The sequence below is a fragment of the Lutzomyia longipalpis genome, chromosome 2 (assembly GCF_024334085.1).
Source record: "Lutzomyia longipalpis isolate SR_M1_2022 chromosome 2, ASM2433408v1".
In the NCBI taxonomy this organism is placed as follows: Eukaryota; Metazoa; Arthropoda; class Insecta; order Diptera; family Psychodidae; genus Lutzomyia; species Lutzomyia longipalpis.
The window spans coordinates 244,374-270,809 of record NC_074708.1 but is presented as its reverse complement, the minus strand read 5'-3'; the positions used below and the strand labels follow the sequence as shown (position 1 = coordinate 270,809).

At 36.3% G+C, this 26,436-nt stretch overlaps 2 protein-coding genes across 11 annotated transcripts in view; both read right to left on the bottom strand.

Annotated features, from left to right (window-relative positions):
• The window catches only part of LOC129791160 (ethanolaminephosphotransferase 1), a 245,240-nt gene that overhangs the window by 6,120 nt on the left and 212,684 nt on the right, over positions 1-26,436 (bottom strand). The gene's annotated exons all lie outside the window — the stretch shown is intronic.
• The window catches only part of LOC129791155 (protein madd-4), an 85,283-nt gene that overhangs the window by 1,255 nt on the left and 57,592 nt on the right, over positions 1-26,436 (bottom strand). For 4 of the 10 annotated variants that reach the window (XM_055829162.1, XM_055829168.1, XM_055829167.1 and 1 more), the window contains 18 exons: positions 23,231-23,332; positions 22,960-23,115; positions 22,225-22,352; positions 21,606-21,774; positions 18,247-18,391; positions 17,081-17,409; positions 15,056-15,208; positions 14,457-14,632; positions 7,469-7,684; positions 6,451-6,888; positions 5,389-5,676; positions 4,923-5,158; positions 4,762-4,849; positions 4,171-4,270; positions 3,232-3,351; positions 1,172-1,531; positions 356-688; positions 73-223 (listed from right to left, as the gene is read on the bottom strand). In XM_055829162.1, the coding sequence (XP_055685137.1) occupies positions 73-223; positions 356-688; positions 1,172-1,531; positions 3,232-3,351; positions 4,171-4,270; positions 4,762-4,849; positions 4,923-5,158; positions 5,389-5,676; positions 6,451-6,888; positions 7,469-7,684; positions 14,457-14,632; positions 15,056-15,208; positions 17,081-17,409; positions 18,247-18,391; positions 21,606-21,774; positions 22,225-22,352; positions 22,960-23,115; positions 23,231-23,332 (3,688 nt within the window). Of the gene's footprint in view, positions 1-72; positions 224-355; positions 689-1,171; positions 1,532-3,231; positions 3,352-4,170; positions 4,271-4,761; positions 4,850-4,922; positions 5,159-5,388; positions 5,677-6,450; positions 6,889-7,468; positions 7,685-14,456; positions 14,633-15,055; positions 15,209-17,080; positions 17,410-18,246; positions 18,392-21,605; positions 21,775-22,224; positions 22,353-22,959; positions 23,116-23,230; positions 23,333-26,436 lie in introns of those variants that run through there. The other 6 variants (XM_055829164.1, XM_055829163.1, XM_055829165.1 and 3 more) reach the window with 6 other exon arrangements.

Sequence of the window (26,436 nt, the reverse complement as noted above, 5' to 3'; positions counted from 1 at the left end):
ATTTGACGTAGTTCAACATAATAGAAATGGTAAATGTGAAAATGGGGTAATTAATGCAAAGAGATAGTTTACTGTTTGGAATGCACGGTGGTGCTCGGCATATTTTCATAACCATAGGTCTAGGTTGGTCCTTGCACGCATCTCCGGCTGGTCGTTTTGTCCCACGCCACACACACCTGAGAATGCGATATTTTAATCCTTGCCTACCGCACAGGGCGTTGCACTGTTTATGGGGGGAAAGAGAAAAGTGTTGTCACACAGTCTTTGTTCATATTTTTCTTTTCTCTCAACTTGCTGACTTCTTCTTACACCCCTTTGGGGGGCGGTGCATTGGAGTTTTTAATGCAAAACTCACCTGTGACCATGGATCGACTTTCCATACACCATAGCACTCCTCATTGTAGCACTCCTGCTTAGATACTGGCCTCTCAGCGGTCACACATTTACTCGTAGACGTTTTGATGCCACTGATTTCGCATGTGACACGTCTTCTCTGGATGGCAGTGTGCCAGCTGAAGCACTTGGATGCATTGCATGGGTTCCACTCCCCAGCGACCCACTTTGGGCAGTCGATGGCGCCACATTTCTGCACACTTTCCGGCATCCGCAATCCGGCATCTTCACACAGAGCACTATCCACATTTTGGCTCGCATTCCCCAATAGCACCATACATTGCACAGTTCGGGTCTAAAAAGAAAATATATACATACATACATACTGCATGAATTCATCCCCAAATCTTTCTTATTGTTTTATGTATTCCCATTAATATGTACTACATACATATATAGCATGTTAATAAAATAAATATATCTAGAATGCATATACATAGGGTTTTTGTTTATTTAATACGTTATATCCTCATTAAATATCCATATATAAATCGTACATATTATTTTTTTTTAACTCCCACCCCTCCCTAAGGCGTACATATTATAAAATTCATAAATATTTGAATAATTTATTTAAAAAAATAGAACAGTATATTTTCAATTTTTAGTTTTCATTCCTCGAAAAGGAATAACATCATGTGTACCATTTTTGAACTAAATTCTTTGAAAAAAAAAATACCAACAAATAAATTTAAATATTTCCAAATATTTCAACAATTGATGCAAAATTAAATTTAAACAGTCCAAAACACCGAATAAAAGTCACGAATATTTATACCTTAATGCCAAAACCATTTCCACATGATTGAGAGCAGTCTGTCCATGAGGAGTAGGTCCATTCGAATTTTAAATTTGTTGGTGACCCATGTCCAAGAACTATTGCTTCCGAACTATTGGTGACATCACCAAAGAATTCAGCAGCTGTTATGTGATGAAGTGGCGCCTCGTCGCTTAGAACTTCCTCCCCTGCTGCATTTTGAATGGTATTCAAGTGATGTTGAAAGTTAGTGTTTGGCTGGATGAGAGCTTGTGGTTGTGGTGTGTCCGCTCCAATGTCCAATTCAGGGAAGTATTGGCCATTTCTTATAAGCATATCGTGTCCCTTTGAGTGGCTGAAGCTCTGAAATGGCCACAAAAGCTGCAAATCCAATTATTGTGGCGATTTTTAGTGTATAATATGTATATAACATTTTACTCTGTAAATTCTTCGTTATAATTAATTTTTATTTAACTTATTTTAAAATATTTCTTTTTTTTTGTACATTACTAAAATATATAGAAGCTATATTCATTAATTGAAAGGGAAAAATCTTTAGCTTTTCATCATTAAAAAAAAACATTTTCTTTCATTAAATACCTCCAAAAATTAGGACAAGTAAGGTTCAGCACTAGTTAGATCAAGGATTAATAAGCCACCAAATTACCAATTAGGTAAAATAGCAAATTATAATAATTATTGTAGGTAGTACACAGTTTAAGCAGGAAAAAAATCAAAGTGTTGAAAAAAGTGTAAGAAAAAGTTGCTCTTTAAAATAATTACCTATATTGAGTGTCCATATCAAACATGTGATTAAAGTGGTTGTGTTTTCTTGGTGTTAAGAGAAAGCGAGAGGAGAAAGAAAGAGTAGAGCACAAATAAATATGTTCGAAAAGAGATTCCTCTTCAAAATAATTATGACGATAAATCTCACAGGAAGAAAAACTTTTCAATTGAATTCCTTCAAGGAAAAATTCTCTATTATATACAACGGAGAGAAGAAACTACCTATATATGTATACATTCTCCAGGGAATGGGGGAATGCCTATCTAAAACTTGCGCTACAGTATTACTCTTAAAACTTTCAACTGCATTTTTTTATTCTTTTACTTTGCTTGAAGAACTGAAGAATAAAAAAATAAAACTTTTCAAAATATATAATTATATATAGCTTAGCCAATATCTCTAGGGTGTATTTTATTTTAATACTGTATGTATGATCTTTCTATTGTGCATTATATGCATATAGAAAGTGAATCTCGCGACATTAATATGAAAAAAAAAATGTTGATAGAATAATTTGCTACGTGGAAAAAAAGTGGCGCATAAATCACTGTAAATAGAGAAATATTGTGTAACAAACTCGTATAGCAGAAGCGATATAGTGTGCAGAATAATATTGCTGTTTGTGGTTGTTCTTATTGTGCGTTTTATGGCAGAATGAAATAAATTCAATGAAAAGCCATAAACACCAATATAAAATAGAGTTATCTGAAAATTGACACTGTCGCGGATGGAACTATAAACGCGGTGGAAAATTGCTGTATAAGTTCTTGGTTCTTGAGTACGAAATGATTTCTTCTTTTAATTTTAAGTTTCAAACTTTGCTCTAGTTCTATGAATAAGAAAAAAAAATACTAATTTGTAGGAATTATACTAAATTGATGTAATAATTAATTTTAATTTTTTCATTTTGATAATAATTGGATTATTCTGTTGTATCACACTCCTCGACCAAAATATTTGTCTCTTGGGCGCAAAATAAAAAATGTAGAGAGTGTCTGTGTGTGAAAAAGGAACCAATAAAAATTGTTGGAAATTCCTGATTTATGTACAACAACGAAAAAATTAAAAATAATATAGGTAAATTGCATGCCATTTATGAAATATTCTCAGTGCATCCCCGCCTTTAACATTACACTCTTTTTTATGATGGTGTTGTAGTACATACAACCCCCAGTGCGATAGATTGTTCAAATCGGTCAGTGAATTTCTTATGTTACAATTATTTTGAAAGTAGAATGAGATTTCTAGTTCCAACAACAACAAAAAAATCGATTTTTAAACATTTTCATCTCACCTGAAGACTGGCCAGAAGATGTTTAAAATGTGGCAAAGGAATGGTTCTTGTACCAGAACTAGCTGCAGAGTTTGTAGTCAAATCTGAAGCGGTCAGTTGTGAACGAGATCTAAATGGCTCCTACCAAGAAATGTTAATAATAAATAGCAGAACATTAATATTGTGTAAGATGGCCAAAAAAGTGCGACAAAAGTAATTTTGCAAGTGTTTGATCTTTGAAATATGCGCAGAGCTTTTAACACATTTGAAGACAAAATTTAATTAAATATTTAATTATTTTGTCCGGGGTTAAGAAGAGATTTGTTAGTTTTACCAAAAAGCAGAAAGAATAATAAATACAAAAAAAAAGAAACAAAATGAGAGAAAAATGCATTATATAACCCCGGAAGGATTGAGAAAATCTTGCAGTAGAGAAGCGTCGTAAGTGTTTTAGGAGTAAAAGTTGTCGAATAATTATTCATTAAAATAATTATGATAATTAAATGTAAAACAAGTCATGGAGTTTAAAATGGGAAGGAATCCCCTTGCAAGTTTCTCATTCATTCATTTTACACATTACAATTTAACTTTGTTGCTCCTCTATACATTCTCTTCCATCCTAGCGAGCACATTATGTATCTCCTTACTTCCTTCTAGGCTCTATTGCGCCATTTGCATTTAAGTTTTGTATCCACCCCCCCATCTCAAACCCTCTCAAAACATCCACTTTCACCCCTGAATGCGTGCTATATTTGGCCGACAAGTCGCTGGAAGTGTCTCTAATTAGTAATGCTAAACCCACACCCTGTCTTCAGCTCTCTCCCCTCGCATAGAATTTCTGCAGGTGTGTAAATTAACCCATCTCTAAGCTTTGCCAAATTGTGCATAATGACAATAAGTGAAGAACTAGGGTTTTATCTATTTGAAAATGATTTTAGACTTCATTTAGAAGCTAATTACCTGAGACTCGTCATCTTCATGGTCCTCCCCCATGACACCAGCGGAGCTGAATTTATGCCTGCTTTCTCCTCTGTGTGAATCACGTGATTTCCCCCTAGAACTGAAATTCAGTTTTAAATAATTAATGTTGTATCACGCTAAATTTTTCACTTGTGTTGCGTTGAAGAGGACAAAATCACAAAGTATATACTTGTTCTGCACACTTGAGACATTCCATGGTGGTATGTGACATTTTATACCAAAAGAAAAAAAAAGGGGTACGAGATATATTTGCATAATTTATCTTATGAGAGGTGAATCGTAGGTGGTAAAAAATAGCTTTCTTTACTCAATACAAGGGTCTACTTTCGGTTGTAAAATATTCACTAACATAACGTGGGTAAAAGCAGAGAAAGTTGAGACTGTACTGTACACACCGAACCTCAAGAGTAAGGAATATCAATAGACAAACAAAAAAAAGATTTTTTTAATTCATTAAAAAAAAATTAAAAGAATAGAAATTATCTTTTAGGTTGAACAAGAAATTAATAAGAGTTTTTAAGGAATTTTGGAATAATTTTTTTTTAATTGTACGTAAAGGTGTATACTTACCTCGGATCTCGAGATCGTGCCTCGGAGGAGCCTAAAAAAGTCGATTCTTGTGTATCTGGATTACTATGTGTTCGCAATGCTTTTAATTCTTTAATGAAAAAGAAAAAAGAATAATATCTTTAATGGCATTGTTAAATTTTTTTTTTGGTGGTAGAGCATACCTATATCTTCACGATATTTTTCATATTGTTCCTGTGACGGAAAATCGCCAGGTTTTGGCTTTACGGTCAATTTTAAATCGGCTGAACTTAAACTAGCGTGGCATGTATAAATACCGCTGTCTCTATATGATATATGAACTATACGAAGGGCACCCTTCTGAGAGATTTTAAATTTTCTCGACTTGGTGAGGAAGACATTGTCCTTACTCCATCGAATTCTCGTTCGATTGAATCTACTGGAGAAAGACACCAATAAAAAGTAGTTTATTAATATTCAAATAATTTTGTATTAAACAAAAAATTCCGTGTGCTTTTTTTTGAGTTAGGTATGGTATAGGTACCTACTTTAAAATAAACAAATAGCATTTTATTACCAACATCAACAATTCCAACAAGTATCTCAACGAAAATTTGTGTTAGTGAGTGAGATTTATGAATTGGTAACATGAGTATAAAAGTGTCTTACCTTTTGACTGGGCACTTTATCTTGATTTGCGTCCCAAAGAAGACTGTAGCTGCTCCACCCACTTTTAGAGTGACTTTTTGGCGTTTCACATCATGTTGGATGTACGTGCTGTTGCTCACCGCAATCTGCGGCCGTTGGTCCTCCGGGGCACATGCTTTGGTGTTGCAGGATTTCCTATCTGGTGGCTTGGCGCTGGGACACATGGATACGGGTCTCTCAACTTTGTGTTCCTGGGCCATTATCTGTTTACATTCCACACGACGCTCCTTAATACCACCGCCGCAAGGTCTTGTTTAAAAAATATATACATACATAGATATTGTACATATAAACCAAAACACCATTACCAATTGGCGAGATTTCAGGAGCAATTTCACGGCTGTGAGGTTTCACACCATGAATTTAATGTGGAAACTATCCAGGGAGTAAATTTTTGCACTAAATGTGTCCCACAAGACATTTTATGCATATATACGTACATAGGTATGTATGTAGGTATTTTATAAAAAAAAAAAACCTCAAATCCCACGAGAAGTGATAAAAGTCGTTAAATTCTCTAGTGTAACACTAGTGGAATTTCCCTCTCTGCATTGAAATTGTACGTAAATGAATTACTGGGTAGAAGAAAAATCTCATTAAATATACTCTGTGAGAGAATCTATGGGGGTAATTCAGTCAGAGTACTGTGCTCTTGATTTTCCTCTCTATATATATTGGCGTGGAAATGACACAAAAAGAAAAGGACAAGAATTCATTTTAGTGCGGGTACTATTACCATTGAATTTTTACCGCTTAAATAGCATAAACCTCAAAGAGAAAAATCAGCATATAAAAACATTTATGATTATGTATAAAAATTTAATATTTGTTTTGAAATTATTAAAAATTAAAAAAATAATAAAATGAGAAATAAATGGATGATAAACAAACAAAAGTAAACGAGTAGTTTTATACAATTTTCTACCGTGTTACTCGAGAGAGAGAGAGAACAAAACGAAATAGACGAATTCCACAATACTACCACTAATTCTAAAAGAAGAAAAAAACATTATTTTTACTCACCTGGAACATTTACTCCATTCGGAAACTTCCCATCGCACAGGACAATCGAGAACATTACAGTATTGGCGATCACTTGGCGGTGGCTGAGGGCACATATTATTGGGTACAATCATGATATTTTCAGGACCTCGAGCTACCTCATGAATGCATTGTACTTCCCTTGTTCTAATACCAATGCCACATGATTTGGAACATGCTGAATATTCTGAATAATTCCACCGTGGTGGACATTGATGGTCATTGCATGGACGCGATCTCGTTTCGGGTTTTGTGTCTTGCGGACAGAGAAATGGTGATGCCACTTTTCCTGTGTCATCACGCACACAATTAATAATGAGCTCCTCCACTCCACCCAAACAAGTGGCTGTACACGGAGAATATCCCTGCTCACGCCAGGAGTATGTCTTCCCTGGTACTGGAGCTTGAGCTTTTGAATCCCTGAGTCAATAAAAAAAAATCAAATTATATCTCTCATTCAAGTTTCTATAGCTCTTCCACATCATATTCATTTAAAAATTGGATAATCAATTAACATAGATATATTAATGTATGTATATACGTTCAACATACATACATATAAAAGAAAACTTTTGATGTTTTTTTCTCTATCCCCAAAAGATAGAATTCAAATGTTTTATTCAAATATTTGTTGCTCTTTTTTTTTCTTCTCCGCATCGTAATTCAATTAGGTGTCACAAAAAAGCCCAAACATTGACTTTTTTTTTACCATGAGCTTGAGAATTTCAAATAAGCTCATGATAAATAAAACAGCTTCACGTTTGCCCAAAAGCTTTCATTTTAAAAGTCCATCGTGAAAAATTACATGCATTTACAATGTGGACTTTTAGAGCTATATTTTCTATTAAAATTCATAATGGAACCTTTATTTTGTAATTTTGTTTTCTTTTGATATCTTTAAAGCTAAGAAATAGAAATAGAATATTATATGATAGAAAAAAAATCTTTAAAGATATTATAAATTTAAGATAAATGAAAGAAAAAAAAATGTCTCAATTACCTTGAGTATGATTGATCGTAGCCATAGAATGTTGAACAAGGCTCTAGATAGCATCGTTCCACTTGATCTGGTGGCTTTGGCCCCGAACACAGGGAGTCATTCAGGGTGGCCATTGTTCTGGAAAACTCCAGATAAATCTTGCATCTATATTGCTTCTTTCTGGTGCCCTCCCCACAAGTTACACTACATGGTCCCCAATCGTTGTCTTTCACAAATCTGAGAAAAAAAAAGATGAAATACCAAGGGGTGATTGTAGAATCACGAACTTCAAAAAACGATTTATTTCTCCAAGTCTTAACCCAAGGGGTTTGTCATTTTACATTTACATGACATCTCCCTTTTTTAATATTTCAAATGAGATAATTCATAGTAAGTTTACAGTTCAAGAAATGAGTAATATGAAAAGAAATAATAACACATTTAGTTATGATAATTCAATCTGTCTGGTGGTCGGCTGATACGACCTGATCGGGTCGTATAGAACGACGAACTTCCTTCAGTTGCAGCTGCTACAGTTTGTGGTTGACTTGGTGGAGCAGATGGTGAATGTACTTCAGGCGTTGTTTCCTGCGAAGGAATTGTATTGTTCAGAGCATCGTTTGAATCCATAAGAATGTCCTCATTGCAGATATCCATTGTAGGCATTGATCGAGGTAGGCAAGGGGGCATTATGGGAGTCTGGACTTTCGTAGGATGAATGAAATGTCGGTTTCTCCACACTGTCCTTCCGTCGTCCATTTCAACAGCGTAAGAGCGATCCGACCGCTGCTCAGACACTGTACCCGTCGACCACGTCTTGTCTCGTTCTTGCACTCTCACTCGTTCTCCGATTGCCAATTTTTCATATAATCTGGCACCCTTGTCCGCATGGCGCTTCTGTTCCTCTCGTGCTTCTTTCAGTTGCTCAGAGTTGCCCTTGATGACTCGAGGGGCAAGCAAATTCTTATTAACACAGAGAGGATTGCGGGTTTTCCTGTTGAATAGCCTTTCTGCTGGAGATCTTAGCTCAAGTCCCGGAGTGTTGCGAGCCAACAGGAGTGCCATTTTAATGTCCTGTTTATCCTCTGTGCATTTCTTCAACAACCTCTTTGCAGTTTGGACGTAGCGTTCAGCTAGACCATTGGAACGTGCGAAGTATGGGCTAGATGTTCGATGCACGAAATTCCATTCCCGAGCAAATTTTTTGAACTCACTACTAGAATACTGCGGCCCACCATCGCTGTGAACTTCAAGGGGAATTCCGTGCTCGGAAAATTTATCCTTCAAAAATTTAATGACTGAACTGCTCGTCGTTTTCCTCAACTCCTTAAAGTCAAAATAACCGCTATATGAATCTACGAGCAGAATGTACTCCTTTCCTTTGTACGTGAACAAATCCGTGGCAATCATCTCAAAAGGCAATTCTGGCACACGCTTCATAAAGACACATTCTTTCTGATTTGACCTTTGATATTTCTCGCACGTTTTGCATTCCTCAATGAGCTGTGTGATATTTGCTACCATTCCGGGCCAGAAAAGAAACTCTCGGGCTCGCCTCAAAGAAGTTTGGATGCCATAGTGGCCATGATGAATGTCTTTCAAAACTCGTGACCTTTCTTCCTGAGGTACGTACACTCTGTCACCCTTGAAAACCAGTCCATCTAAGAATGACAATTCATCGCGAAAGGTGAAGCAATTTCTAATGGCCTTTGGGACTTCCTCAATATTGTCAGGCCAACCACTGAGGATGTATTTTATCAAAACCCTCAAGACAGGATCGTTGGCAGTGGCGAGTTGATATCTGGTAAGGGCTTCTTCTGTCAAGCATGTTATGGAATGAATTTCCAGGTCATCCCCATCTTCGTCATAAGAGTCACTGTTACAGTCCCTACTGAGAGTATCGGCAACTGGGATATTAGTACCCTTCACGTACTTGACCTTCATATCATAGGCTTTCACCTCGTGGAGAATTTTTCGCAAGCGTGGGGGTGCATTTGTCAGTGGTTTTCGAAAAATTGACTCAAGGGGTTTATGATCTGTCTCAACAAGAACTTCCTTTCCCCAGATATAATCGTGGAATTTTCTAAATCCGAACCTAATCGCGCCTGCTTCTTTTTCTATCTGGGGCCAATTCTTCTCGTTGTCCGTGAGAGCTTTTGTCGCATAGGCTATGGGTCGTCCTTCTTGTAGCAACACAGCTCCAAAAGCTTGTGATGAACTGTCAACTGAAAGAGTAACAGGCTTTGTGACGTCATAAAAAGCCAAAACTGGTGTACTCTTTAGACAAGCTTTGAGCTGCACAAATGCCCGTTCCTGTATTGGAGTCCATTCCCACACGGCCTCTTTCTTGAGCAGTAACCGAAGAGGTGCGGTTTTGTCGGACAAATTCGGGATAAATTTTCCAACGTAATTCACCATGCCCAAGAATCTCTCAAGTGCTTTTCTATCACCTGGGCGTTTCAACTTATCAATTGCTTCAATTTTTGTCTCATCAATAACCAACCCCTCACCACAAAGTTTGTGCCCCAAAAATGTGACCGATGACTTGTTAAAAATGCACTTGTCTTTGTTTAGTCTCAGGCCCCTTTCCTGAAGAATTTTCACCACTTTTTCCGTGAGACTTTTAAGTTTTTCTTCGCAATCTGCATGTATGAGGATATCGTCCATCGAGACTTCCACACCGTCCATCCCGGAAAACAGATCGGACATAATTCGCTGGAAAATTTCAGGTGCTGACACCAACCCAAATGGAAGTCGTTTGTATGAATAGCGTCCCCACGGAGTAGCGAAAGTGCAAAGTTTTGACGTCTTTGGGGACAGGACGACTTGCCAGAATCCTTTCTTACAGTCCAAAATGGTGAATCTTCGACTGCCCGCCACCCTAGCCGCAACCTGATCAATACCTACAAGAGGATAGTGTCGCCTCTTAATGTTTGGATTTACATCTGTCAAATCAATACATATTCTTAACTTGCCTTTACGCCTGACGACTACCATGGGGGATACTGCATCAGTAGCCTCGTGACACGGCTCGATGACACCCAGAGAATGCATCTTATCGAGCTCCTTTTTGACGTCATCTTTCAATGCATACGGGATTGATCTCGCCGCATGCACGACGAATTGTGGTTTGTCGATCAACTCTGCATCGTACACGTAGTCTTTCAGCTCACCGAGACCAGCAAAAATTTCCTCACACAATTCAATGTTATTTATCTTCGCGATCAAACCTGCTTTAACCGCAGATTTCCCGTCCATCACTGTGTTCCTATCTCCTGAGATGACATTGAACCAAAGGGGGATCTGCTTTTTGCGGATGACACAATGCAATAGGGTTTTTCCGATAACATTGATCCGCCCTCCGTTGTAGGCAACCAAACGTTTCACTCTTGACGGAACAATCTCGGCATCTTTGCTGATCTTCTTCAGGACTTTCTCTGTGATGACGTTGCACTGCGCGCCAGTATCTATGTTGACCATGAATTTCTTCTTGTTCACTGAGATGGTACAGTTCCATTGGTCCTTTTCATTGCAATTCAAGCTGTGAACTCGTAGCTCATGTACATCTTCGTCTTCCGAATCGCTCTCGGAACCGTCTGTATCGCGATCAATCTTCCTCACCTTCTTGTTTGATTTCTTGCACTTCACGGCAAAATGCCCAACAGTGCCACATTTGTTGCATTTCTTCCCATATGCGGGACACTTCCGAGCCACATGCTTGGTGCCACAGCGATTGCAATCAAACACTTTTTCTGATTTATTCTGCTTCTCTGACTCCTTTTTCACTTCAAACACTTCATTTTTCTCTGGCTTTACCGCGGTGGTGGCTATCATCTTCGCATGTTTTGCGGCTTCCTCATAGCTCTTGCAAATCGATATTGTCTGTGCGAGCCTCAAATTTTTCTTCCGGAGAATCTCTTGTCTTGTCTCAACCGAATTCAAACCATGAATTATTCTATCCCGTATAAGACGTTCTTTTGCATCAACAGGGAATGCACACTTATCTGCTTGAGCTTTCACCTTGGTCACAAACTCCTCAATAGACTCATCTTCTCCCTGATTCAGATTGTTGAAGCGGAACGACTCATAGACTTCACTTTCGCTAGGAGCGAAATGTTCCCGGAACCTTGACTTCACCAAAGTGAGGTTATGCCTTTCTGTCTCACTTAGCCCAAACGTTTGGAAGATCTCTCGTACCTGAGATCCCAAGCATGTCATGAGCACAGCAACTTGGCGTCTTCCAGGTGCTTGATCCAACTCAATGGCTTCAGCATACCAGTCGAAAAGATTCTCCCATGCCAGCCACGTTTCTCGATTGTCATTTCCCAATTCAATGGGCGGAGGCTGCTTTACCATAATCTTTTTTCCGCTATCTTCAACGCCCCCGATAGCTCCTTGAGCTGCTCTTCCTTCTACTCGTTGATTTTCCATAATCAAACTTGGAATACTATAATACTAGGGATTTTCTGACACCATGTAGAATCACGAACTTCAAAAAACGATTTATTTCTCCAAGTCTTAACCCAAGGGGTTTGTCATTTTACATTTACATGACAGTGATATCTGCCGAATATTTTGATTTAGTTTGACGAATCATCCGAAGATTGATAAATCCTAATATTTCCTTCATCTAAAACCCCTTTAATTTGTTCTTTTTAGGTTTGAATTTAGTACCTTTCTTTAAAATCTTTTTAGAACTGAAAATCTGGAAAACTTCGTTTTGGGATGAATTTAGCACTTTAAGATTTTAAAAAGTATATTTTAGAACCTAATTTTTTTATTTTCTAGGATTGAATTTAGTACCTCTTTGGATTGAATTTAGTACTGCTAAGGCTTTGATGCAGAACTTTTTAAACCTTATTGTCTTAAATCTGAATCTTTTTAGTACTTGTAGAACCAGTATAAAATTTTCAGGTTGAATTTAGGACTTTTCAATCTTGAATTAAGAAAACTTTTTCAAAGCTTTTTTTTTCTTTAATCTGAACCTCTTTAGGACTGAAAAACTTTTTTTCTGTTTGAATTTATTGCTTTCTAGACTTAAATTAAGAACCTTTCAAGTACCTTTTCTCCTAAATTTCAATTTCTTTTAGGACTAAAATACGAATAACTTTTTTTCGGCTTCAATTCAGTATTTTTTTAAGCTTGAATTTAGTTATTTGAAAGCTTTTGGTCCTTAATCTCTGTCTTTTAAGACTAAAAAAATTATGTTTATCTGCCGATTATTTTGATTCTTTTTTGCAAATCATTCGAATATTTCCGAAGATCCGAATATTTTCTCTCAGATAAACACCCCTTGTGAAATATATAAAATAGAAAAGTTCCCGCCAAAAAATGTTACCTATTTCAATAGAATTGAATAAAAAAAAAAGAGGGAAAAGGGGAAAACGCACCCCTCATGATTCATTTTGCGGTTCAAAGGGGGGAAAAACAGCAAAAATCACTTTTTCTCCGTAACACTATACCGGGGGAGTTCATACAGAGAAAAAAAAGAAACAGGAAGTTGTTGGTTTTGTTGGGATATTCAAATGGTGCTTTTTTTTGTTGCCTGCCCTTCTAGCTTAAAAAATACTCCTCGGGGTTGAACTATTGTGAGCTTTTTTTTTTGACTATGTAAAATATGTCAAAAGCATAATGATGAAGGCCCACACCACAAAAATATGTCTCCATGTGTCTCTCAATCAATCCATTGCCTTCTCAGCACAACTGTTACGGGTATTTATTTGCTTTGCAATACAATCGCGGGGAACTTCCCCATTCATCCGCTTTGGAAAATGACATCCTACACCCCCTCCCTCCCAACCGCCATTATATACTACAATACCTACTTCTCCTGGTCGGTTGTGAATTGTATTTTTATTTATATCCTGCCCTATCTCGCTTTTCGCCTTTCCAAATCAATTTCAGATTTTATCCCCGTGCACACATTTTTTTTAACATCCACCCACCCACCCACCACCCCTTGGTAATCACGCGATTGACTGTCACTGTTCAGCAATCACTCATATTGGAGCTTTCATTCTGCCATGTGTTTTTCTTCTCTCTCTCTCCATTTGATTTTAATGTGAAAAATAGCGAAACTCCTACCACACTTTTTTTGCAATACATCCCATAATTTTACCACTAAACTACTGTAAAACCACATGGGAGAAAAGAGAATTGTAGATATAAAAATATCATCATCAATACATACAAACAATACATAATGTATATTATATAAATCTCACGTAAAAGAAGTTATACCTATATATAGAATTGAACTTTCAGCAGTCACAATTTAACTGAATATTCATTTAAAATACCATTCAATCAATTTCTATTGCGAGCTTTTCCACAACACACACACACACACAGCTTTGATGGTTGGAATAAATGCAAATGCGGGGAGTATTTTGCCACTTGAAATAATTGAAAAATGAAATGCGAAGAGAGAAAAAAAATAACACAAAACCACAGAATAATCCCATCCGCAATTATAAAAAAAAATTAATTAATTCTGACACTAAAGGCGGTACATATTGTACATAGACCTCTATGGTTATTTCTGTGAGCGTTCTTTGTGCCTTTTTTTTTTTGATTATCTTTGTATTATACATTCCTGTGAAGCTTAAAGGCTTGGGTAAAAAAAAAAGTAGAGAAATTTAATTTTTCTTAATGGGGGGGGCTAAGAGATCTTTCACGATAATTTTGGTAAAACATCCCATTGTTTGTAAATTCTAAAATTAAAAAAAAAAGTTTTTTTTTCTCGCGATTTGGTAAAGGTCATGAGGCTAAAAATAAGGCAGACATTCTAAATAAAAGACATATGTTATGGATGCTCTAATATGCATAGGGGGTAGATGTAGTGTCTATAAAAATATTACTCTTACATAATGTACAGTACATAACGAAGAACCTTTGGGCACTTTTAATTTTGCAACACTCTATACGAGAAATCTGCAACATAACATTTGTCGCCCAAGGGATGGTAAAAGGGTGTGAAAAATTGTGAATACGAGTAAAGACAACTTACGTGGCTTCACTAGGAGAACGTTGATCGCCAGCTAGACGGTCGTTATGATATTCACTCTCGTGGGATGTGAATGAATCATGTCTGGATGAGAGTGCTGCCGTTCTTGGTTCCAGGTAGTATGGTTCATCTGCATGATGGCCTTCCATATCATCCTCCATTTCTTCATTCTCACCATCCTACAAGTAGATGATACTTATTTATATTATAGCATTCAAAAAGCAAATGGTAAAGGAGGGAGTTATGTTTCCTCATGTCGCCTAGTGTCAAATGTTTCCTAACCACGATACCAACTTCCTACAGCTACATATTTTCTTTTTTGTCCCTCACCCAAACACTCCTATATACATAGGAGACATTTTCCCATGCTTATCGCTATCTTTTCAGCCATTTATCTTGTACTATTTTGTAAGAGCATATACATAATATACTCAATTGATTTGAGTAGGAGTGATGTTCTTTTCTTTTCTATGACCGCATCCTCCGCATCATTGAAAAATTATCTTTTAAAAAAAATTTCTCACAAAAATATAACTTGCAGGGATGCTTATAAGAAAATGGTGGATTGTCTAAATAAAAAAAATCTTCTTGTTTTTCTTTACCTCTGAATGTTCTTTAGAACATGAAATACCGGTGGTGCACGTCTGAATAGCAATGGGTTTGTCATTTGGATCACATTGGGTGCTCATTCCACCGCTTGTCTCCATACATTCCACGCTTCTCACTTGAATACCTTTTCCACAGGACACGGAGCACTATAAATAGCAAGAGAGAGTTTGTGTTTTGGAAGCAAAACAAGAACAAATTTCTCCTAGAAGAAGTTATGTTTATATGCAATGTATATATGAATATAATGGTAATTGCGAGAAGGTGGAAGTTTTACGATTTAGGAATGATTTAAGATGATAAGGTCAAAATTTCTCATGAATGATGCAGAAAAATGTTTCAAGCGTCAAAGTGATAATAATCTATGTAGATGGATAGAGGAATATGTGCTTCTTAAGCAGCATAAAGCATCATAAAATGTGCAAGCTAAGTTCGTGAAAAAAAATTGTTAGATTCCCAAGAAAAAAAAAAAACTTATTAGATTCATTTATAATGAATGTTAAAAAAAGAATTCCTGAAAGATTTATAAATTAATGGAATTATACTTCATTTTTTTTAGAATTCCAGGTTCATTAAATTATTTTCTTTACCTAATATAAAACGTTTGACTGCAATGCAACTTTCTTTAATATGGAGTGTTTTAGAGCATAAGTAAATAAGTTGTGATGCTTTATTTTGGTATAAGACCTCTCTCGAAGATTAAACACTAAACGAAAGTTTTCAACCAAGCAAATTCATCAAGTGCACACCAACCGCCACATCTTCAAATTTACCATTTCACCAATTCTCGAAGAAACTCCTTGGTTTTCCTACTATAAGTGCACAAGAGTGAAAAGTTTCAGCAAAGGAATACAAATTTTCTATACTAATTACTTTTTGTGAGTTAAAAAAAATGAAAGATTTGCAAAATTACAAAACTAAAATCTTTTTTACAATAAAAAAATCTGTATACTTATTATGGAATTGACTCTATGATACTTTTTTATAATAAAGTAATTTTTAACTTATTCGCAAAACACAATGTGTTAAGTCCTGAAGTTTACGGCAAAACTCCAAAAATATAGCCTTTAGTGAAATCTCATCGTGACACATAAATCTATATAGAGAAAATAATCGCAGCATGATTCTGCATTTATAACTCTATGTGTACTGCTGTATATCACTATACCACCCACTTCATTTTCATCCTGCACGTAATATAGTCCCAACGGGAGCAGAAAATTTAGGAAGGTTTTCCACTCCAAATTGTATGTTTTACGGTCAAATTTATGATGGGTGGAAATATTGCGCGAAACATACGCTACTTTTATGTTTTTAGCAGTGCCTGACAATACTCTTTAATACCATCCCATCCTGGCGTCACTTGACTATCCAAAAGTCTCATGCTACATATACCTCTGAATTGTGATAAAGGGTTCATAATATGTATAATAGGAATTTTGTAATCATAACTTTCTATATGAGTGCTAAATATTTTCCCCTTTTTTACTTAAACTATTTGCTGCGTAATATGAGTTATAAAACTTTTTTTTGGCAGTGGTTTTTATCTTAATTAGGATTATTATTTTTATTTCGTCATTGAGTGCAAATGGTAGGTACTTTAGTGGGAGCAAAACAATATCATTTATTTTCATCTATTGTGATAAAGTAGAAAATTTTAAAGCCTTCGAAGATCTGATAGTTTCAATATGAGTGAATTTAAAGCACGTATTCCTATGTACCCCATTATTTAATGAAACTCTTGTCATCACGGTCGATTGCAACTAATACAAATTTATTGAATAATCCTATAAGAAGCTAAGACTTCATTGGACATTATCTAAGAATGTAAATCTAAAATCTAAATCTAATCTCTTTAAGGACATATAACTATTTGCATGACAATACGTCACATAGCTATGTATATTGATTATATGATAGGATGTTAAGTTTTAGGAAAATGTTTTAGCATGCAATTGTTGATGCGTGTAGAAGCTGATTTCGGGGCATGCAAAGGCATCAGATAACAATGTTCTACTCACCCCAGACCAATCGGATGCTACCCAATTTGGACAGTCGTGTACGTTACAGATTTCCTGAGTATTTGGCTTGGGACTGTGACACATCTCGTCTGCTACTTTATTTTTCACCCCTGAACTTTCTTCTACACATATAACAAGCCGATCGCGAACACCACCACCGCAGGTTTTGCTACAAACACCCCATTCATCCGTGACCCATTTTGGTGGACATTGGTGGGTGTTGCAGTGAATCACGGCTGGTTCTGGTCGTGTAACTGCACTACATAGAGACTCATCCACTTCAACGCCAGTCACACGATTGCGACATGTAGGTCGGGCCATTTTGTAACCTGAAAAGGTCAGAGCTCATCACTCAAATTTTCTTTTACGAAAAACTCCAAACTAAAATTAAATTATTCCCTAATTCCCAATCAGTTCATTGTTATCAAATTATTAAATTAATTTTATTTTTAGTTTAAAATTTAAAATATTTATTTTAAATAAACTATGTGAAAGGACCTTTGTACAAAAAAAGAGAGTTTATGACGGGTTAAAAAAATATATCGTGTTGTAATTTATGAGGTCAAGAACACATTGCAATTAAAATTAAAAAGTCCATAAAATGCTCCTCAAATACACCTATACATAATGTATGTAAATAGCCATTCATGTTAATTTTCTTTATTTCAGAAATACAATTTTTTATTAAACAAAAAAAAACTTTTAATGGAAAGATTTTGCATTTCCCATCAGAATCCTATTCGACTTTTTCACACAATTGTCTCAACTGCAGTGGTGGGAAGTTTTAGAGAATTGAGCGTGGGGGAAGTGGAGGAATAAGATTTCAAGAGCACCCAAAATGTGTTTCCACGTCCTGCTGGGTGGGAAATTAAAATGCTCTCCGTTGAGATTAATATGCAGATTAAATATTGTGCAGTGCAATTCGTATGAGAGGTATATGTAGATAGAGTTTTGGTATGCATTGCAATAGACGGATATGCCTTATGGTTAGGAAATGGTGTCGTGCTTCTTTTTTTCTTCTCTTTTTCTTCGTCTTCTTTTCACCGTGAAGAGATAAACAGGAACCTCATTTAAGACGAATAGACAACAGATAAAATTTATCTAAATGCTGTGAGCGATGGCAAGAGTTATATGCATTTGACGATTTACATTTTCATACCACTTACCTCCGCCACATGTAGCTGAGCAGAGCGACATTGCTGTGGTGTCCCAATGATAGAGGGGTTGACTGCAAGAGTTGCCATCGCCACCGCAAACTCCACAAGCGTCGACCTTTTTGTTTGACCCAATTCGTAGATCACAGCCAACACGCTGAAAAAGAGAAACAATTTGCACATTATTCCCTCATGCTACTTGTCACCACCTACAACCCCCGCGACACATTGCTTTCCCATAACTAACTTGTCACTCATGATTATGATAATGATAATTCTTACACCCGCAGCATAGGGAGAGGTAAGAATTTAACCGCGAAAATATCTCACCTCATGCAATTTAGCAAAATAAATCCAATGGATTAGTGAGTCACCCCGCAAGACTATATAAGGATTGTAGCACGCGGCATGGTCGACGAGGAAGGTAAATCAAATTTTATGTCGGCACACCTTCTATTTTATACACAAATTCACACTAATCCTCCTGAGGTTACTAAAGAGATTCCCATGAACACCTCCGCAGTGCACATTTTGAGAAAGTTTCTCTGCAGGTGAGTAAATTTATGCTAAATCGAAAATTCCACCCTCTGCAGAGCTTTATTCGCTCTTACCACTCTTTGTACATATACATATATATGTATAGTACCTATACCAAAAGGATGGTGGGGATTTTTCTGTTCTGCTCTGCAATTTTCCTCTTCATCTATACACATCCCGCGAGAAAGTGGCGTTTTAGGTGGAAACTTGCAAAAGGTACCGAGAAGGGAAATTCTTGTGAATGGTGTAAAGTTAATTTTCCCATCATACTACACCCCATCCAAAAGTAAAATCATAAGGAGGGTTTACCAGAACTAAAAGGAAGAACTCGATGGACGAACTTTTTCTTCTCGCATGAAATTATTAATGTCATCCACTTCTTCTTAATACTTCGTCCAAGCGTTTTTATTAACGTAATACTTTTCAGTTAGTAAAAAAAAATGGAAAATTTCATCTCTGACAATTTGTTCTTTCTTTGACAAAAATATTTCCGTTTAACGATAGTAATCTTTGGTAAGTATAAAACATATGTCAAGATCAATGCAAAGAGGTAAAAGATTACAAAAAAAAAATGAATATTACTAAAGACATTTTGCGGTATCATTGAAATTCTTTTGCATTTACTCTTCCCACCACACACTCAAGAGGAACCGTGAAATTTGTCGCATATTGTGAATTATTCCACCCTCCTTGGTGAAATGGTGTATTCACACAATCAACTTTCACCCACTAAATCCAGTTTGTGATTCTTCAGAAGATTTCCACTGAGAAAACTTTTCTCCCAACACTCTCAATCGCAAGCAAATTTGTATAGTATTTATCCCACATCTCACTTCTTATATACAGAGGGGTATGCTGGGAAGATTTTGGTACACAATACACACTATAAGAAGAAAAATTTAAAGAAAATATTTTTTTTACAACTTTAAGACATTTTTGTACCTACAATATTTTTTTTTCAATTCCTTAAACTTGATCCATCTTCAGACAAAGTTATAAGATCTATTTTCTAGATGAAGGCATTTTAAAATTCCGAACAAGGAATGAGCAATGAAAAATATAAAATTGAAATTGCGACAATTTTACAATTTTGAACTCGATTTCCGGAAATTTATTGATATCATTTCCGCACCAATGAGCTTCTTCATGGTTGGTGAATCGATTTATTCAAATGCACCATCGAAAATCATGCTGTTAGCACCCTCTCTCGAAAGGATCCCCTCCTCGCTCACTGGGTGTAGCTCAGCTGCCTCAAGGAGAGGACTACGTATATGTATATAGATACTTGGTAAGAGGAAAATTATGGTTATTTCCTCACCATTATATTGTATTTTGTAATCGCCTCCTTTCATCCCATTTTCATCCCACCGCATGAGGATTTTCTATTCAGTCTCTCGGGTAATGTGGGTCATCACACAGACAGACTTCTACTGGGAGCGACCTCAGAAATTCACCCTCAAGCTCATAATACCCTCCCCCCCCCCCTATCAACTGTGCATCATTTCGGTCTACACACAGCGTACGTAAACATACAGACGGCACTAACGAGATTGGTAAATATGTTAATTCCCACATCGAGATGTGATTACGAGTGTGTGAATGAATTCTTAGTTGTTTTTTTTTAAGTGTGCAATTAGAAAGTCAATCATAACGCGTCCAGTTATAAGAGTTGGTGTCCCACAACGTGTAGAAGTTTGTTTATGCGTTGTAATGCGATTTGTGAGCAGAATTAGTAGGCAAAGTTGATTTTTTTTCGTGAAATTCAGTAATTTGATGCATAAAAATGGTCATATCTCTGGTTCTATAACACCTACATAAACTTCTTGACTAGTTATGGAAAGGTCTTAAAATAAGCTAGAATATGGGATAAATTATGATACTTTTCAAGGTCACCTTTAGAACACAAAATGGCGGCTTTTTGTTTTACTAAAACAGTTTTTCGCATTTTTCGTCATGAAGAAATGGTTCTAGAGGTTTCTAATATTCTAGAAAGTTGTAGAGAATTGCAAAACCTTTAATTTGATACAAAGATGAGCAAAATCGGTCAAGCAGTTCAGGCGATATGGCTCTTAGAACTTTTCAAATTCAAGAATTTTTCAAATGGCTATATCTTCTAAACGACGACATAGATTTTCTTCATTTTCGGACTGGTGAAAGATATTGAGTCAGGCTACAACATATCAAAAATTCAAGGAAATCTATGATCGGGATTCGGAGATATTGCCGCTTAAAGTTAGGCAATTTTTGTTTTTGCTTTTAGCGCCTCTTGCGGATGTTTTTGAAACTTGAAATGTTCTAGACAGTTGTAGGGCTTCGCAATACCTTTCATTTGATACCAAGATGGTCAAAATCGGTCAAGCCGTTCTCGAGATATATCGAAAAAACACTTTTTGCTTCAGGCCGCCATATTTGCTAAACCGCTTGACCGATTTTCAAGTATGAATTATCGATGAAAACGTCTCATTGAGCTCTACAACATACTAAAATTTCAGACCTCTAACTATAAGGGAAGTGGTTGACTGTAGTTCAAAATGACTGACGGCGGCCATCTTGGATTTTGAAAATGCGAAAAAATGAAATTTTACACCCACATTTCTATAGAAATCTTCAAACCGGAAGTCTCTATCTGCTACCGTTCTCGAGCTATAAGGCAAAATGGGGACCAACGGCAGGCCGGCCGGCCGGATCAAAATTTTTCCACCACCAGTTTTGGAATGTGAGTTGTCTGAAATGTGCTCATACCAAGTTTGAGCCCGATCTGAGGTGGTCGGTTTTTCCGACGATTACAATACTTGGTGTTGGCCACGAAGTGGAACACCAACTAATTTAATTACCTGACATTTGCCTTGGATACACATATCCAAACTACCAGGTCTACATCGTGTGCCATCCTGAACACGTGGCGAAAGTTGCACAATCACACTTGGTTCATCATCCACTCCCGACTCATTCTCCACACTTCCCCCAGATACCGCTTCGTCAGGCAGGTGAGCTGGTTGCCCCCTGGAAAGTTAACAGCAATGTTCAACATCAAAAAGTCTCATGGAAACCCTCGCACAGCGTAATTATATCACAAGCAACAAGGGAAGAAAAAAGCTTAAAATGAATAAGAGCATAAGAGTGACGTCTTACAACCACACTGTGAGGGATGCCAGAAGCATTTTATTAAATAAAAAATCCCCATGAAGGATAAATGAAGCGTGTTCCCGCAAGAAAATGCATTTTCTTCATTGCCACTAACTTTGATAGGCAGTGAGAATAATGCTGAAGAGATAGATGGAACACGAAAAAAAAAAGTTTTCTTCAATAGAAATAAGTGTTCATTTTGTGTAGGTGCTACATGCTATGAGATTAGAATTTAAAACCACGCACAATTAAAAAGAATTTATAAAAAAAAAATGCTTTAGATTTTTGTTGTTAATTTCCTATGTTAAAAGTCAAATTATTTCAAACCTGCATGTTAAAGCACAAGGCTCTGTATAGTCATAGTGTGGTGTCCACTTGAAGAGAGATCCATCATAGGGTACATCGTCGTACGCTGCACACTGATGAGCACGGAAATCTTGTGTTTCTGGACATGGCTACATACGAGATAAAATTAGTTGGATGCTATTATGCATATTAAACTGTTTATTTGATTTGTGTCGTGTAAGGGAAATTTCCCACAAAAAAAAAACCACCAAGTCAAACAGAACATTTTCCATCAACCAGCATCCCCCATGCTATATAAGCAATGGCTATTTGCTAAAGGAAAAAAAAACGGAATAAATTTTATGGTAAATATGGATGAAAATGTACCATAAAAATTTAACAACTATAAATTTTAGGAAATGTTGGACATTTACGAGACCATCCTTTCTCATTCTCATTCCATTGCCATATACCGGAGTATCAGAGAGTCTTTAATGGGGGGGATGCTTCTCTCCACATGTTTTACTGTCTCATAGGACTAGATATATAGTGGAAAAAAAATCTCATAGTATTGTTTATTACAACACATTTTCAACAAACAACGGCCTTTTTTTTCAAAAATAAGTTTTTGGAAATTGTCCAAATTCATAAAACATCCCCCATCTACATAGAAGTTAATGTAACGGGCATACTCATGAAAGTTATATTGCACCTTCAGTTATAATTGCAAATGTAAATAATAAAAATCATTTTAAGTTAGCCTTTTCCTCTAAGTACCTGCATATTGCAGATTTTGTAGCGGATGGGTTCACCACGACAGCCCTGGGGTGAGTGACATCGTCTTAGCTGTTGTGCCACGCCACCGTCACATGATCTTGAGCACATTGACCATTCGGACCACGTGGACCATCCTTGATTTCGCCCACGTTTTTGCTGTGGAATCAAATTAATTAATTTTCAGTTTATTACACAAAAAATTCAAGCAATTCATCTTAATATCTTTTTCAGCAAGAAATTGTGGAAATTAAAGAGATAAAAAAAAACTCACCCCTGAGTCTGTGTCAGAATCTGTTTCGGTGGGCCAGACCTCGGAGATTTCACTGGCGTTGAATGCGTGTTGGCTGGCAGATATATGCTTCAGTAGGATACTCTACACAGGGGAAGACAAAAAAAGAAGAAGAAGGTAGGTAATAAAAATTATAAATTATACACACACGCATATTGGTGCCAAAGGAACACGAATTCTTAGTATTCCTTTTGCTTAACATAAAGAATATAAATTGTGTTCGACACACAATCTTTAAGGAAAGAAAAATTGATAGACAGTTGCGTCTTTTGGTATCATATTTCACATAAGAAGGTTTCTGTGGATTTTCCAACAATATTCTCACTGTGGTATACCCCAATAAGAGATACCCTACCATTGGGGACTTATGGTGGTGGTACACAACACACCGTATACTGAAATGCGATAGTTTTGACCTCAATATGAACCCCTCCCCCCTCCCCACCTTACATACACACGTCATCTTATGGGTATCGCAATGGATTTTCTGCCAGAGCAAGACACTGACGAGGATGTGTAGGGATTCTGCGAGTATTTGCTGAGAAATTGCCGGAGTCACCCTCAAAAATTCCTCAAGGTATATGATTGAGTGTGCTTTCCTCATTTTGGCAAAAACGAGAGAAAGAGAAGGGAATGGGAGGGGGGTATTGTATAGATTCTATTCTATAACATATGAATTTTCGTCAATTTTCCTCCTCAACGTCTTTAGGAAGTTATGCACATATCTATAACTCTATACATACATACATATGCTCTCTATGTTCCAAAAGGCCACAAGTGGAGATATCCTTCCTTCACCATACATTTTGGGGATGGAATGGAGAGTGAAATAGAGACCATATTTAAGTGAATTTAGTGGGCCCCCCTATACCTATATAATACATATACACATATACGAGAAACCATTATGTAACATTGATGAAATTATTGGTGCACACAGAGGCACTTCAGAAGAGCATCTTTCTGGTAGAATCTTAGCCCCCCCCCCTCCTCCCTTAAATACTCCATCCCTTAAATTCATTTGAAGAGGTTTCTCCTTGAATATTGAATACACACATGAATTTATAGAGCAGTCTCCTTTGAGGCAAATGGAGCATTTTCGGTCAATGGTTAAACGAAGCATAAGGACGAGAAATTGTTGGTTTATTTGTGAATGTATGTGTGTGTGCAATTAAGAGAAATTCATGCATTTAATTTTACTTAAATGATGATGGTTCTAATTAATGAAATACCCAACGGAAAAAAAAAAGAAATCATGATGGTGAATTGAAGAAAAAAAGAATCCTTGAATTATTTATAACATGAGAATTTAAATATGAAAATGTGCTTAGCTCTCATTAAATCAGTTTTGTGAGAAATCGTCCAATTGATCCCACTTAAAACTTTCCCCAACTAAAGTAAATTAAAAAAAGAAAAAAAAAATGTTGTGAGAATTATTTATTTTATCAGAAAGTTTCACTAAAGTATATTATAGATAAAATTTATTTATAAAGGATTAAAAATTGAAAGAAAGTTTTTTTTTGTCATAAATTTATCAAAATAATTTGCAAAATTTTTCTTTCTTATTTTATGGAAAATATCTGTTCTTTTTTACATGCTTTATATATGTACATAATGTAGGTACATGTTTCCCCCTCAATGAATTACATGGTTTATCTGGTAGCAAAATCAACACTCACCCATTTCATACATAAGGTTTCCCCAAAAGAAGATACAACGTAAAAAAAAAGACCTAAAGCCATCGACTACATGGTGTATTGTGACGCGATGATCCTTAACATGGAGAAGAAGTACAAAAACAGCGAAAGAAGAAATTTCTCATCAATTTGCAATCAACACTTAAGGCACTCTAGCACGCCACACTGTGTTCTTTATGATGCTGTAACCGCACGTCCCGTCGATGTGGCCAAGTGGTCTCTTATTAATTGATTTTAATGCCTTCCCAATACGACCTTCGGATCTCTGTGCGCATATTTTATCTCAAATCACGTGGAATAAAGGGGAGGACAATAATTATACCACGATTGTTGCTCATTTCATCATCAATCATGAATGCGTGTAATTTACCAGAAAGTGGGAATTGGTTAGGTTTGTTCCGTTCGCGCGTAATTAATTTACATTCGTTAATGTGAATTGGTTGCGGTACCACTAGCGTCAAACACACACTGCTTTTGCGATTTGTCACAACACACCAACAACGTACAACAATCCCCCACCCACACTACACGCATATGAAAGCTTTACCACATCCCACGCCCCCACCCAGAAAAAAAAGTTCTCATCAGTTCCAACCTCTAGAAGATTGACATGTTATACATAAAGTGGACATGGGTAAATACTGAAAAATAATTTATCATGCAATTTCATGTGATATGTTGTTTTGTTCTATATACATATGTATGCCATATGTTATGTATATCCACTTGTACATTTCAAATCAACCCTCGTATATGTGTGGCCAAAAAGTCTAATTATAGCACTACACTACTAAATATTATACATATTCCCAAAAGCACTCATTGTATTTCCAATTTAAATTTCACCATCATCGTGGGAGTGGATAAGAATTAAATTTCACCCTCCTTTCCTTATTTTACCGTGAGTTTTGCATTGATGGGAAGAAAAAGTGCTCGTTAAAATCGCAGAGGAAGGGAAAATATGAGAACACGGTGAAAATGCATAAATTGCATGAATAAATAATACTATAAGGAGGTTTTTTTTCTCTTCTCATTCTTCCTTTACAAAAAAAAATGCTCCATAGATGTAATTGGAGGCAAATTGCATGAATTATTCAATAATTTCCCAATTGATATTTACTTAATACTTTTTTTACTCTTGAAAAACTCCATGAAAAAAAAATACCTAAGTTACTCACACAACGAACAAATAACTGAATTCTCTACTATATATAGCAATCCCGTATATGTAGTATATATTTTTCTATATACATACGCAACCCCATTCATGACCTCTAATGTCACAAAAATCCACTTGACCAGATAAATAGAGAAAACTCGTAAGGAGTGCACGAAAGAGCGAAAAGTTTTGTATCAAATTGACGATGCTTTTGACTTTCTATTGTGCGGAGAAGAAAACTTCCACACAACATCTATCAATATGTATATGTATGTATACTTTTGCTACCCCTTGAATCATTCAATCAATCGTGTAAAGTATCTTCTTTTTTT